The sequence below is a fragment of the Larus michahellis genome, chromosome 5, assembly GCF_964199755.1.
Source record: "Larus michahellis chromosome 5, bLarMic1.1, whole genome shotgun sequence".
Classification (NCBI taxonomy): Eukaryota; Metazoa; Chordata; class Aves; order Charadriiformes; family Laridae; genus Larus; species Larus michahellis.
In genome coordinates this window covers 71,772,215-71,788,409 of record NC_133900.1, presented here as the reverse complement: position 1 = coordinate 71,788,409, position 16,195 = coordinate 71,772,215, and the positions used below count along the sequence as shown (strand labels likewise).

At 40.3% G+C, this 16,195-nt stretch overlaps 1 protein-coding gene across 16 annotated transcripts in view; it reads right to left on the bottom strand.

Moving 5' to 3' along the window:
• Positions 1 to 16,195, bottom strand: part of LIMCH1 (LIM and calponin homology domains 1) — a 181,979-nt gene that overhangs the window by 61,476 nt on the left and 104,308 nt on the right. For all 16 annotated transcript variants that reach the window (XM_074587915.1, XM_074587919.1, XM_074587921.1 and 13 more), the window contains 3 exons: positions 10,441 to 10,547; positions 7,073 to 7,103; positions 3,802 to 3,912 (listed from right to left, as the gene is read on the bottom strand). In XM_074587915.1, the coding sequence (XP_074444016.1) occupies positions 3,802 to 3,912; positions 7,073 to 7,103; positions 10,441 to 10,547 (249 nt within the window). The remainder of the gene's footprint in view (positions 1 to 3,801; positions 3,913 to 7,072; positions 7,104 to 10,440; positions 10,548 to 16,195) is intronic.

Below are 16,195 nucleotides of genomic sequence, written 5' to 3'. Positions count from 1 at the left end.
TACTAAAACACTGAAACTCCAGCAGAGGAAAAGGTCAATAGAAGCCATCCTCACCCTTGCATTATAATAAATCCCTTGTTTCAGAGAGCGTCTTAACATTAATTACAATCGCACAGGCTGAGAAAAACCAAAAATAACTACTTTTATGCAAAGATAAATCTGTTTTTTTCTCCCCCGACAGTAAGTAAAGTCAGAGATGTGGGTGCCATTATCAGGCTGACATTTTGTGACCCAAAGAGGTTGGAATGTGATTTTTTTTTTTTCCTTTTTTTTTTTTCCCCAGAAGCATTTGAATATTAATTCCTAATTAAGAAGCACCCCCCGCTTACCACTAGCTGGAGCACAATGGCTATGTTGAGCACAGCTCCCACTGTCCTTGACTGCTAAGGTTTTACTTGTCACTAATATTGCCAATGAGAAGATCAATCGAGAACATCACAGTATGCTGTGGCAGGTCACCTCTACAAGAAAGCGGGTTTGCTGGAGAAGCCAGGGAAGGAGGAGAGCCCTGCAGGAACATATCAAGGCTTCCATGCTGGAAAAGAGGGAGGCTCAAAGCGAGACAGAGAGATCAGACCCAAGGTCCTGCACAGACTTTTCAGGAAGAAGGCTTAATTAGTGCCACTCGCTATTACGCTGCCAAAATACCACATTAAGGGCAGCGGCAAAGGTCCCCTAAGGCCACGTTAAACTGTGGTAATGTCAGTAAGTAACCTCACTGCAAACTGAAGCAAAAGTTTTTTCTAAAAACAAATAAAATTCATCTAAAAGTAGTAATTAGATCCTATGTAATTTCCTTCCCCAGTCCTGCTTAGTGAACTAACATACTGATAGAAACACTAGACAACAAAGATCTGTCTCCCTGAAATCTGCATGAGTTACACACACCCAAGAACAAATCTAAAAATCCTATCAAAATCCTGTTTGTGACACGATCCAAAAATCTTTTTAAAAATCCAAATTCCCTAAATCCCCTCATCCCTTTATACCAAGCAGCTATTCTCAATTTTCAGGCACACTTCCATTTTCCTAACTTACTGTATTCAAATGACACAGAACTGCTCAGCTGCTACGGGGACTTAAACTTGGGCAAAAAGCCCCATCCTGCATCCACTATCTCCCAGAGCCTGAAAACAGTCCAATTGTGAACTAATGAGTTCTGCAGACCCTACTTTCAAAGGCCTGTTGATGTTAATTTTGCAGGCCGCTCACCAGGAATTAGGAGGCAGGCACCAGGACGGGATCCTAGATTTCTGTAAACGTGTTCTTTACAGCCTTCCCCTTGGCAAAGCCACTCTCCCAGTCCAAAGCCGTCTCACAGACGGGTCCTTGTCCTGCTCCGAGCAAACGTCATCTCCCAAATGTTATCAATGGGAAAAAGAAAGTGGTTATCTGCAGGACTGATAACACCGTAACATGACACACAAGAGCGCATTAGTCTTTCATATTATCTAATTGAAAACACAGTATGTCACCGAGTGGTAGTAAAAACGTGATTGCCAAATAAAAGATGCATTTCTCCAGGAAGTTCCACCCACTAAATATAATCAAAAAGCCATGGACATTTTGTCATTGGGAATTTCCAGTTTAAAAGTACAGAAGAATGCATAGCCAGAGAGTTAATGAAATTAAAAACAGAGTTAGCATGAATAAAATTAGAAATGAATAGCCCTTTCAGTATGAAAAGTAGAAAAAGATGAGTCCAAGACAACTTACATCCGAGCTGTCTTTTGATTTGCTTATTAAAAAAGGAGGGCAGAGAGGACTTATAACAGAAAAACTAAGCCAGACTGAATTTATGGCCACTTTAATTGTTAAATTCTGTGGAAAAAAATGCCAGTAGAGAATGTGATAAAGTGTCTTTTCATCACTCGAGCTCAGCTATAAAGAACATCAGAGTGTTGCACAGCATGATTAACATGTTTTATTTTACAACCAAATCCTCTTCAAATTCAGTAACAGACAAGCCCACAATTGCCAACGGGAAATACTGCAGGGGTACAGGAGTAGGGAGGTGACCTTAAAGTAAGTCGCCAGTGGCCGTCGTAACAGTATCACCTAAACAAGACTTTTCAGGACTGCAAAGCACTCTGTTCTTATATTAAAGGAATATATAGCTTTCAGCTTTTATGAGATCTCTACCCTTCTCCCAACTCCAACATCTGCAACGAATCAAGTTCCAGCCTCTTGCATTTGTCCTCGACCTGCGCTGCCCAGCCAGGCACTCCACGGTCATCAGCTCCCTGGAGAACACTGCCTTTCGGCCCCAGCTTACTTCATCCCACAAAAGGGCTCAACATGGGACCTCCAAAATGCTCTGATGATTAGTTTGACGGGTAAGCATCACCTGGAAAAGGAGGAGCCCCATGCTGCGAGATTAAACATTAAAAAATAAACCACGATACCATGCGGAACTAACATTCTAACAACCTGCACTTTGGCAATTTTTCTGCTTTAGCTCCCTTCTTTATCTTTGTTTCACCTTTCAGACCCTTTGGAGTGGGGACTGCTCCTTCCCTGCATCTTCTACTTGGAAACAACTCAAGAATTAACTTCATTTCTTTATTGCTTGGTCTCAGTCATATCACCCACGAGTGGAAAAGTCCCAAGCGACTAGCGCAGGTCATTTCAAGTGAAGACCAAAATAAACCTCTACAGAGCAGCAGGATGTTCTCTTTTCCTCTCCATTTCCACCTGCTTGTTCACAGGAACCGAGCTCACAAACAGGGATTTTACCCACCTAGTTAAGGCTCTCTGGTCACACTAGGGTGTAGGAAATGCTATCAGTCAGCTAGGTATTTCTTCCTCTCTGGTGGCAATTGGTGCTGGCCCTCTGAGATCCCACAATGAAGAGCTGCAGCTGGTGCAAATGCAGCAGCACAGAGCGCAAGGAGAGTAAAGAGCAGAGAGTCTCCCATGGTCCCCAAACCCTACTGACTGTGGTGACCTGGCTGTTATATGAGATGGGGAGGGAGTAGCAGGCACGAAGCGCTCTGTGGGCTGGAGAACATATCTGCGTGGCCTTTCATGAGCAGCATGTCCAACACATGCAACGTTAGCACCGGGTGCTGCCGTCTTCTTACATGCCTGCTGCTCGCCCCTTTCATCCCCAGTAAAGGCATGCTTGGATATCAATGCTAACCATTACCAAGGTTAAGTGTCTCACGTCGAGGTTCAGGGCATGCTGGAGCGCTCAACCAAAAGTCCCCAAACCATCCTAAAGCAATCACAAGTTTTCCTTTCCAACAGAGCTCAGCTCATCATAAACCACCGAATATGACTGCAGCCAGAATTGAGAGCTTGGCAAAACACAGATTCATCATAACTATGCCCTTGGTGAAACATGATCTCCTCCTCCTCCCCTTCAGCTTTATTTAGATACTTTGGGGTTTGATGCTTTATGTTGCAACTTAAAAACAAAAGAGCTGCCCACGAGACTGAATGTTTTAAAGAAGAAAAATCTCTGCTCCTGTTGCGTCCTGCCATTTAACTTTTGAGCCTCAGCTCTTTAGCTGGAGCTCTGTGTCATAAGTGAAAATAATTCAACCCAAAATCTATGGAAACGAAGATGACAGAGCCACATGACAATTCTAAAGCTCTGTTTGACATCAAGTGCTGTACCACTGATATCACCGCAAAGCTGGCTTAGTAGAGTCAGAAACGTTTTCAAAGAAGGTAGGGGTTCACTAAGTAATTTGTACTCCAGTCCTCTATTTTTCTTATATTTAGCAACAAACAGGTTATTTATGGTAGTAATAATTCAAATGAAATTTCCATTCCCAAAACATAACAAAGAGATACCTTTCTCATTTGTGCCAGCAAACCTTCAAACTCCTTCAGGTTCAGGGTTGATCCACTATATGACGTGCAGCTGTTTGCCGCTTTCCCTAGCCAATAAATGGTGACTAATACCTGCAGAAGTTAATAAGAATTAATTGAAGCCATCTACGCAGTTACTTAGTTAAATCTACTTCCCCTCAGCACCTCTCATTTATTCTAAACTGCACAAGATTTTGTTACAAATCAGAATTGAAAGGGAAGTGTCTGTCAGCGGTTAAACACAAATCCATTGGGCAGCTATCAAAATTTAAACAGTCCTACAGGATATATAACTTAACACATTATCTTCCTGGAATTTTTATAAAAAAAAAATTGAACTGTCATATCTGCCTGGAAAATAAGCAGCAAAAATAAGTCTGAATAGAAAAACTAGGCAAGATATTTGAAACTGTCTAGAACACACACACATAAATATATCTGTTTGTAAATCCAATAGGACAAAAATCTCTAAAAAGTACTAATAGTAGTGATTATTAATTAAAATTGATAAGACTAATGGAATAAATAAAACATCTGAAATGTGTGCCTGCCTATTTCAAGGCCAGGTAGTTGGTAGAAACTGGTAGTTTCTACTACCAGTAAGGTAGTTAGTTACTACCTTAAGGTAGTAGAAAGACTACTTTCTTAGTCTTTCGACTAAGAAAGGTTGAAAAGTAGTCGAAAAGGTAGTTCCATTTTTAATCATCTTACTGTAATTAAACGGATGACACGGGAATATTTACTTCCAGCCTTCTGCTACCTTAAGAAATGCTTAGCGCAAGATTAATCAAAAGCTATGAGCATCTGGCTGTTTCTATCAGCCTAAAGCGGGAAGAGTTAGTGGTTTCATTCAAGTTCTGACCTGATGTCTCTCCATAACCCAAAAGTCACTTCAAAACTAGTGTGGAAAAAAAAAAAAAGCCAAGAATTGCTCTTGCAAATGTTTATATACCCTCTCACTCCTTTGGGTAGCGAAGAAATCTGATCTTACACTGCTGGTGCTGCACTTGTTTTAGGAAAGGAGAAATTAAGATGCTCAGGATGGTCAAATCCAACACCTCCAAAACCGCCAATATTTATATCATGCAGGGAAAGCAAAAAGCCCTTCTCTGCGCCCACATATGGCTCCACTTATAGCAATGTCTTTAATGGTACCTGTGCAGCAGCAATTTGGACTGGAAACTGATCGTCAAAGGCAGTTCAGTTCAGTGTTTTGCACTGGTTAAAAATGCCAAACCATCACCTCAGAACTTAGGGCTTTTTCTCATTTAATGCTCGTTATGTCTGCACATTCCATGACACTGCAACGGATTTAACTGCAGAACAAACAGGAAATCTGTTCACGTGGAAAAGATGTGCAACCAATAATAAATAATAGTTGCCATTAACTGTCTCAAAGTCAAATAAACTGAAATATAGCATTTAATGTTTTTATGGGACAGGGCCATATAATTCATATTAAATAGTGAACTAAAGAAAATTGGACTGGGAGAAATCCCAAGGGGGTGTTGGTGACAAACGTCTCTGTCAGACTCTTCCCTAAAACATGCACCCACGTTCCTTCAGTGCTTCTCCTCAGTCACACATGCTAGACTTCTGATTAGCCTTTTCTCATCAACTTTCTCCACCATCCCCATATTTCATTTAAGTGCGATGTCCAAAAATCACACACAGCACTCCAGCTGAGGCCCTGCCAGAAAAGGATACAGCATGTGTCATACAGATCCCCTGTTTAGAAATAACTGTGGTGCATAACGTAAAATATATTCTATATATTTAAATATAGTTTATACTTCCCTTTAGTTTATAAATAATATACATGCCATGAAATAACTGAGTAACATTTTTAATAAAAGTTAAGAATTTTTCCCCTTGTTTTTAGAATTACATCCAAATTGATACTACTGTGCTGAGGGAAAGGAGGTGGTTTTGCCAATATTGATTTTCTTTGTCTTGAAATAACCTTTATCTGAGCTGTTTTCCTTCAACCAGCAGTACTCAACAAATTTATGTAAAAAATTCTTACAGTACATGTTCTCAAGTTAAGTGAAAACACTTGCAAATACAGTATTCCTAGCAACCAGGAAGCTGTCCAATTCATTTTGCCATTCAGTTCTCTGATGAAGGTTGTGGCATTTTTATTTATTTCTGCTAGCATTTGATCACTTTCTCTTTTCTTCTTTCTTTATCCACGTGTTTGGGTTTTTTTCCCCAAATAATGTCACATTTGCAAGCAATTCTGACTGGCTGCCAGCCGAGTTTGCAGGATCACACACCTGGAAAGCATATATTGCCTACAAGCACATTGTAGAGGATACTTCTGAAACTTTACCTTTAAAATAATACATCTGTACAAAGATATTTAGCCAGTGCCCACAAGGGTGCTAAATGCCAAAACTGAACTCCTTCCCTGCAACTTTGTGTGCTGGATGCGGAAGATATTACTCTAATGATGATGGGAAAGACAGGATGAAATAATTTGTGTTGGTTTTTTTTTTTTTTAAATGTTTTGTGTTTTTTTAATTTATTTTTTTTTTACCTGAAGTCATGATTACTGGCTTGCAAAGTTATTAGGAAAAGGTCTTGGCATTTCCTAGCAGTTTATAGGGATGTGAGCCAAATATAAAATGACTTTATAGCTGTTTACAGCTGACTGAAGGGCAGAGAGCTTGCTAGGCTTCAGGATAACAACTGAGAACAGCAAAGTTTAGCCATTTTCTTTTCTACTTAACAATTACAGGATCCACTATCATTGCTATTAGTTTAAATCAACAAGAAATTAAAGTTAAATGGAATTAGTCTTTCTGGGAAAACATTTATTTGGAAGAACAAAGAGAAAGCTAGCAAATCTAACAGTAAAGACTTACATCCAGATCTAAGGATCATTTGGCTTAATTTTAAATACTTTGTGCAAATTTACTTTATGCCTATATATTCATGAAAAGCTCCAAAAGCCTTCATGGGCGAGTCAGACCATTCCCAGTGAAAACCATGATGGACAGCACAGAGATCACATTCTTTATCCCTTAATTAAGCAGAGACAAAGATTCTCCATTATATTTTTATCGTAAGGCTGCTTTGCCATAGCAGCTCTACTGGAGTTTGCAGTAGAACCTGGTTAGGTTTGTGTTCAGAAGAACTTTTCAGCGATACTCATCTGCACTAAGTTTTTACTGACATAATTCTTGCTCAGGCCAAGTACAGGATTAACCAGACAAAAAAAAATAATAAATACTCCAAGTCATGTACTTACATTTTTCAGCTTCCTACTATAGTCAGTGTTCCTGGTTGCACACGCACACACACAAGAAAAAGAGGAAAAAAAATAATCAGAAAGCAGACACACTTTTTAAGAGCATGTATGCAGCCGATCACGTTTTCTCTAACAAAAGCCTGCAGACTGCTTCTGCTAGCTGGAAACACATGAAAGCTAAGCAGATGTAGTTCACACATTCATTTATTCATAACGTGGGAGTATTTTGTCACCATTATTTCAATCATTAAATTAGAATTCTGGAAATACAAAAAGAAAATGCGTTTATAATGGTCCCACAGTAAAGTAGGACAAAGCCAAAAATATTTCCTTTAAACAGTGTTGCTGATTTCTTCAAAAGAGAAGACCAAAGTCCTCACTGCTAAAATGCATTCTGCAGTAATCCAACCGTCAGATTCTGCTGTGTGATAAATCACGCGACCCATACAGATTCTGGAAGCAACTGAACATGCACAGGAGATGGAGGAAATCACCACCAAACATTAAGGAAATGGAGCAGGTGCTTCTGAGGAAACAAGCACCATAAAGAAAGTAGATGGCTGAAGGAAAGATCCCACCACTTGCAACAAAACCTGCTGTGGAAAAAACATTTGTTTTTTGAATGTATACTCAAGCACTCAGGCTAAACATTGGCATCCTTCCCAATGTAGTTTTTCACTAATGTTCAAAGGGTGGAAGTTCTGTGTTAGAAACAACAAAGCACAAAGTTTGCCCAAACATAAACAACATTTCAAAATTCAGCAAAGAAACCATTACAAAAAAAAGAATGGGGGAAACGTGTATCACATTTAGGTGCTGAAAAATAAACAAGAATTTCAGATTTAGTATAGACTGTCTCCTGATTATTTATAATGGAATTGCCTTCTACTGTAACAGTAAGTCCACTCTATTATTAAAGGTTACCTGATATAAACAAAAATAAATGTACTTAAATGCGTGAGAACAACAAAAGCCTGAATATAGGCAATACTAAACCAAAGTATTTTTGATAACATCTTTTTTAAGCCAAAATTGGATCCACCAATACCCACATACTAAGAAAAATAAAACAGTCCTAATTTTTTTCTTAATAAAATAGCAGTGGAAAAGAGTCTTGTTTAACAAGTCAAGAAGAAATTCTTTACAGCATTAGCTCATAATTTTTATAAGCTGAATGTTCCAAAAAAATAGATCTAATGCATACTTCAATTAACATCTATATGAAAAAACTTGTGAAAAATGTCATTATCTTAATCATGTGCAATAATGTCATATTCATCCTTTACCGCAGAACAAATACCATTTTTACCATGTTTAAAAAAAACAACCCAAAAGTCTTCAAAGAGGGGGAAAAAAATAATCACCTTCATGCTTTGGGAACTAGCTAGCAGAAGACAGTCTTGAACATATTTCTCTACAACAGTCATGGACTTGGCTTGTACACCTCAACTCAGTTACTCAGCGTGAACTTGGACAGTGCTAGAAAAACATTTGGCTCGTTTCCACAGCTGCTTTCTCTGAAGAGTTGATGGGGGGGAGAAAAAAAAACCCATGCCAGTGAGACACTTCACATCTATCGCATCACATTCAGTGGAGGGCCAAACCAGCTCCGCAGAGCTTATTTAACTGGCTTAACTGGTGTACGTGCTGGACAGCCCTCCTTGGAGCTCCATGCCAGCCCCAGCCTCTCAACCTGCCTCCTCCCAGGTACTCCACCATCCTCAACCCCAAAAGATCAAGCTTCTTATCAGAAAGACTCTTTCTCTCCGGTTTTATATGGAGATTAGGGTTTTATATGGGGATTAGGAATTGTTTTGCAACTCTCTCCAGCCACTCATTGTCACAATTTTACAGGATGTCATGAAGAACTTCTTTCATTGGAATATTATCAGATTTAGAAGAAATACCTTACACCAGTCCCCTCTCACTGGTATGTACAGGCAAGAAGAACCTCATATTACAGCCAGAAATTTGAAAAGGAGCAAGAAATGGAAGACTATTCCTTAAAACAAGGAAAGTGGCCAATTCGATTTTCAGAACCTTTGAATTTTCCCAAACAGTGCTTGAACACCATGAAAACTTGCCCAGCTTCCACTGCCAGAAGGGGGAAAAAAAAAAATAGAATGCCGCTGAAATTTAGTAAATTGTTTCCACATACTTTTCTAAAATGGGTATGTCTGACCAGGATTTCATTAGTGATCTTTTTGGCCAAATGAAACAAGGCCATTCAATCAACTGAGCAGTATTTGCTTGTCTGTAGAGCAACAACTTTTTAACATTACACATGATAGACCCAAAAATTTCACAAAAACTTCTAAATAACACCAATTAAAAATTTTGTTAGTTTTATGAAAGTATGGGGTGCTCTTGCTTTTGGGGGGCGGAGAGCTTGATTGCCATTAATATAAACAAGAGAAAAATACAGTTTGACTGCTTCTGTTCCTCTAGTCCATGATGACAAAGTCTTCCCTGAAAGGGACAACAGTTCCTATTTAAGACATCAATCTATGACTATGCGGACTTTGATTCAAGCCTGCTTTGTGTGACCTTAAGCAAGACAGTAATTCCCTCTCTGCCGGTTTCGCATCTATATTTTAAACCACTTTGTGGGGTAAAATGCTGGAAATACAAGCACTGGAATTCAAGCACCTAGTACTCTTTGCAGTGAGGAATGTGCACATACCATGGGTAAAAAGCTGTTGATTAAAAGGAAATGTTTTAAAAATCACTTCACCCCCCAAAAAACATGAATTAGTTAAGAAAGGGAACCTCTTAATACACATATGGGGTAATTTGTGTGGTAGTAGGCGTGTGGCTTTGGTGAAAAACTATTGAAACTGTGGCATTTCCACAGTTCACACAAACATCCTCAGCCCAACTATCGTGTCCCAACCTATAGTTCTGGTTAGAAAATAAAGACTATGCTCGTGTCTGCACCTTGTAGAGTCTGAGAGGCCTATAAATGGTCTTTAACACACCTTCAAAACAGTTTAATCTGAAATAACAGAGCTGTGATTTATTTTCCCCCCCAGCCTATATAGTTCATTAGTTGGACAGACAAAAAAGAATGCCATCAATTTAGACTCAGGAAAACCCCTAAATCCCACAGAATCTCATTGCTTAACTAAAACAGTATTTTAAAAGAGCTGTGGTTGATCTCTCTGGGAAAAATCACAGCCCTTAGAGAAAGCTTGTTGAAGGGAACAATGTATTCTTCCCAGTGCTGAAGGTTTCCCAAACCTCAGCGTCCTACTTGCTTTATACAAATGACAATTCTATAGTCTTTTTGTCCATCCTTAAATATTTACTATTGCATCACATGCGTCTGAGGTTGTAACTTGCTAATCACAAACTGCTGTTGTACTTACTTGATGGTTACTCTGTTTGATGTGTCCTGCAGATCACCAGGATCAAAAAGCTGAGATTCTTTAAGTCCCAGCTCTTTGCAGCCTCTTAAGAATAAGATGATATTATCCTGAAACAAGGCAAAAAAATACAATATTTTAAACTCTTCTTCATTGAAAAAAATGATCCTACTGAACCAACCTCTCCCTGACTCAGTAACAGCTCACAGTTGTATAATTACTGAAATGAATAACCAAAGATACTTCCAGTCACATAATTTAAGAAATCAGTACATGTTTTGTTTGAAAACCACATAAATATGAAAAAACCCTTTTTTTTAAAAAAAGAATTTTAAATATGTAACTGCAACAAGCTTCTTGACTTTTCTCTTTCCAAACCCAGATGTTGGCAACTTCTTTAACTGAAAAAGCCCTGCTAATTTCCTCACCTACTGCTGGAGGCTGCCAACACAGCTTTGGCATGTTACAGGGCAGAAAAGAAAAGGCCGGATTTCTGAGGGAAGCAGGAAGGGTATCACAGAATGGTTTGGGTTGGAAGGGACCTTAAAGATCATCTAGTTCTAACCCCCCTGCCCTGGGCAGGGACACCTCCCACTAGACCAGGTTGCTCAAAGCCCCATCCAGCCTGGTCTTGAACACCTCCAGGGATGGGGTAGCCACAGCTTCCCTGGGCAACCTGTGCCAGTGTCTCACCACCCTCGCGGTAAAGAATTTCTTCCTTAGGTCCAATCTAAATCTACCCTCTTTTCAGTTTAAAATTGTTACCTCTCGTCCTATCACTACGCTCCCTGATAAATAGTCCCCCTTTAGGTACTGGAAGGCTCCTATAAGGTCTCCCCAGAGCCTTCTCTTCCCCAGGCTGAACAACCCCAACTCCCTCAGCCTGTCCTCATAGCAGAGGTGCTCCAGCCCTCTGATCACCTTTGTATTCCTCCTCTGGACTTGCTCCAACATGTCCTGTGGTCCCCAGAGCTGGATGCTGTACTCCAGGTGGGGTCTCACAAGAGCAGAGTACAGAGGTAGAGTCACCTCCCTCGACCTGCTGGCCATGCCTTTTTGATGCAGCCCACACAAAACAGCCCACCACCATTTAAGCAAGCCGTCTGTTCAGAAAACATCTTGCATGTTGATACAAACAAGCCAGTTACTCCTAGTTAACATAGCTCCTGCCTCTCCAACCTTAACCAGCCAGAAGCCACTAGGAAAAGAGGTAGGTGCCCAAATAAAATGCTTGAAGTTACACTTCATGTGACTACTGTCTGTAAGAAGAAACAACAGCAATTTTGTAACACTTTTTATGGAAGATTTACAGTTTTCAGAGTATAAAAGTCAATAACTAGGAGAGATTAAGCACAAAATGATATGAGCCTCTTTCAAACCAAATACAAGACATATGGTTTGTACCAACGGGATTAAATCAGCATGTGTGCGTACACATTTAATATATGTTTTATACTTACACATATGCATGTACACCGCCCCCCTTTTATAGAACCAGTGAACCTTTCTTATACAGATAAATCTTGAAGGTGAGGAGAGAACAAGTTTTTAAGATATATACATTGCTGGATCAACAACTGCAATAGCAGGTATGCGGACAAGGAAGGATATAACGTACAGCTTGATATTCTCTGAGGCCTCTCATCTCAAACCTCCAACTAGAGGTGCCACGTGAAGGGTCAGAGAGGAGCAGAACCTCAGCCTGGGGCAGAGACCTCTGTTTTGGTAAAAAACTGGGAGGCAGAGGAGCCTGGGCAGCATTCAGAGTATGACAGAGCAGGATTCGGGAGCAGGGCTCTCCCCACATCTGCTCCCAGGCCTTTGTTTGGGTGGCACGGCCACAGTTCGGCAAGAGCAGCCCTGTTTACTCTGCCGGGGCGCAGCCATCAGCATGCTAATCGCCGCCGCACTCTGCATGCCAACGCTCTCGCACACAAAGCTCGCTGTCACCAGCCACACCACAAAAAAATACGGACTTGGAAATTTAGAGGAGTCCAAATCTCCCTTTCTTCCCTGGCTGAAACTTAACAGCTCTGGAGGGAAGCCAGGGGGAAAGGAACGGCAGTCGAGAGAGCAGAGAGCCCATAACCCAGAGAGACAGCATCATTCATGACATGAAAAGATGCTTGTAAAATTCCCCATCTGGCTTACTGTTTGCATTATAATTTTTCCAACGGCATCGTGAATAACTCTTGTGTTTAGCCTTTGATGGAGGACAGTTCTGGTCACTTCCAAATGGTGGGTGGAGCAATGTGTAAATCTAATAAAAATGCAAAAGCATTAAAAGAAAGTTCCTAACAGTATTTCCTAACAAAAATATACAGGACACACAGGACATAGTAACCTAATAGGTTTAGAAAACAATCAAAGGAGGGGGAACTCTGGGAATAACTAATTGCACCCATCTTTACGCCAAAAGTTCACATCCAAGTTATGATAAGCAGTAACAAAAATATCAGCCACTTGGCAGCCATGTAGTTTGGAAACTCAGTTGTTCTGCTGATGAACAAATGCCCACTTCTCAAAAAAAAAAAGCGTCACCATCCTAAGCCTGTTTTCATACATGCTTTAATTTTGATGGTCATCATAATAATAACAACATTTGCCAACAATCACTAACACCATCACCCAAACAATTCCTCAGAAGGCTTGTATCTTATATGGGCATAAATAGCCATGCATGTCAACAAGATGCAATCAGTCAGCACTGAAGGCTTTTGCTTCTGTTAACAATCTCATAGTTTTATTTCCCAATAGTCCTAAAAATGGCAATTTGTTTAAAAGGATTAAAAAAAAAGCCAACACAGAAATTGTTTTCACATGACAGATATTCAGGTAAACCTGCCTAGGCTGCATATTCCCAAGCCCAAATGTATCTCATACTACTGCAAAACTAAACTTCTCCTGATTTGCTTCATTACAGTTGAAATTTGTATTTGTTAGTTCTACTGAGATGCTGGAGAACGCCACTCCTAAGCCACTATAAGGAGCAAGGAGTCTTATCATGAAGACCCAGCTCCCAGGAAAGGTTTCTCTCTGGATTACTACACTTTGCATTGGCCAAGTCCCGGTTTCTTCAGTTCTCAGAAAACGTTGCTCAAATTTTTTGAAATTATAGTTCCGTATCTGTTATCTGTAACTACATAATTTTTTTAGTCACCTAAAGTGCCACTTCTGTGTTGCTGTTGACGAAACTAAAAGAGAAAAAAAAAGTTTACAAGCAGCAACGTATATAAAACATCCTTACCTTAAAAATAGGGGACAAAAACCAGACACTTAATGTGCATGTCCAGCTCCTTACAACCGGGCAGAGTTAAATAGGTCACGCAAATGGGTCACACTGCAATGGCAAGCGCGGCCAGCTGCCGTGTCCCAGCTAACAGGGCAGTATCTTTTACCGTGGTCTCGGAAGACACGCGACCAGAATTGAGTCCCTCCTGCAGCCCCTGCAAGGCACTACCATACTATTACCTCAATACATTAAATGGAGATGATATTGCCTTTTTGTCAGTGGTTACTTGCTGCAGTCGCAGAGTTGGAGTAGATGGAGGGTGGGTCACTTGGTCAGCACATCATTTCCTACAGCCCCAGAGGACCCACAACTGGCTCCTGCTGGCTCATCTACATTTTAGCCCACACTATTCAATCAAAAAAAAAAATCTTCTTCTGGCTTTTGTCCTTCATGCACCCCAGAGGAAGAGCGAGCTTCCAGTCTCAATTCCTTCATAAGTTTTATCTATTTTTTAATGTATAAATTTTTGTATCTATTAAAATAGATATTTATAGATATCTATAATCTATAGATATCTATAAAATTTTACCTATGTGTTATCTATAAAACGACATAAACTCTGAACAGACTGCTTACAGAAGACAAATGCTTCAGCGTGGTGACAGACAGAGGACACAAGCACAAGATACACTGAGAGGTCAAACCCCAACCCTTTTCTGCTTGCCTCAGCAAAGTCGTGACAGTTACTGTTAGATCAGCACTATAATCAATGTCGTTTGCTTGCAAGTATTAGAGATCCAGAAGTTATTAATGTAAAGGTTTTGCTATGCTGAATTTCTCAACAGAAAAATCAACCAACACATAAAACATTACAAACTCTCAGGCAAAGCAGGAAGGACCGGGGAGGAGCAGGGACGGTCACACAGGGGTGCAGAACACTGACCCCCCGAGTCCGGAGTCAGAAGGATGCACGGGAAGGAAGGGACTGCTCCTGCTCTCATAACTGCATTTCAATGCCGTAACCTTTTCATCCTTTCTGGTGTGTAACCTGCACAACTCACCTCTACAAAATCACTTTGCCAGGACAACCACCTGCAGGTAATGCAGAGAGAATGGAAGGTGGAGGGGTTACACCTCCACGAAGGTGGAAGGAGAGAGGAAGAAATAATACGCTGCTCACTTGTAAACATATTTTTTTTCCCCATTTTTAAAAGACTGATAACCCATGTGCTATAAATACGAAAAAATGTTCTCTATATTGCGTTAAGTCATCGTCCTCACACACAAAGTGGAACACAAAATCCTGAACCCTGTTAAAAAAAAAAAAAAAAAAAACAACGCACAGAAATTGGCAGTTGTGCAGGACAGACACCCTGGAAAGCCACCGCAAATTCACACAGTAGCACTGCCAACACACAAGACAGTTCAAGCTAGCGAGAATCAAATATTCACAGCAGGCAAATTCCCTCCATAGGATCTGCTGATCAGATGCAATGGCAAACAGCTTGAATTTGGCCCACTTCCATTCCTTTCATCTGCCACAATAGTATACAAAATATTCTCACTGTATCCACGCTGCAAATCGGACCTGCAGCTTATCACTGTGGAACCATCATTTGTCAGATGTGCTACTGCATGGCCTGGGTGAGATATACCGATAAAATCGGGGAAAAACAAAAGCAAGCCAAGCTGTATGTCCGCACAGAACGCTAAATAAAATACCAAGTGCATGCCACTTCTGCAAGCTGGAGATATTATTAGTTGCCAGTAGGACTGCGCTGTTTTGCGGGACAGCTGCAGACAAACAGGTGGCCTTTTTCATTTCTGGAATGCTGAAATTTTCCCTGTTCCAGGAGAAATTGGAAGATTTCTAAATATCTATATGTATTTTTCCAAACTGCTTTTCTAAGCAATTTCCAATACAGACTCTTAAAAGCCTTTTGTTTACCCTCAACATTTCTTCCCAATTCCCTCATTTTTCCATTTTACATAAATAATTAGCGGTGATTGCTTATTCATATAAAAGCAATGGATCTTGACGGATCCACAAGCAGACGGAAAGGAAACACTGAAATATTCAGTTCAAGTCCACCAGGTAAGAACTTTTATGAGAGAGAGGCCAGGAACTTTTCCTATATATACACACACATATACATATATATGTTTTATTATTTATCCAATATGCTTCACTATATATATATTTTACTAATATATATGTTTTACTATATATATATAACCTTTTATTGTTTATACAGTATACTTTACTGTATATACAGTAAAACTACACGTTCACAGAATGCTGTTTTCTGTGGCAGATTCCAAATCAGCAGATTTGGGAGGAACCCGATCATAGCCAGGACACGTCCACTCAGAAACTTAGGATGCGTGGGAAGATGAAGGATGACAGCGCACCAGAACGGAAGGCGAGCCCCACCAGGGGCGGTAATGGCGGGGGGGGACACAAGTTACTGCACCCCAAAGGGATTCTGGCACACAACAGCAGCCTCACCTAGTCAAAATTAAACG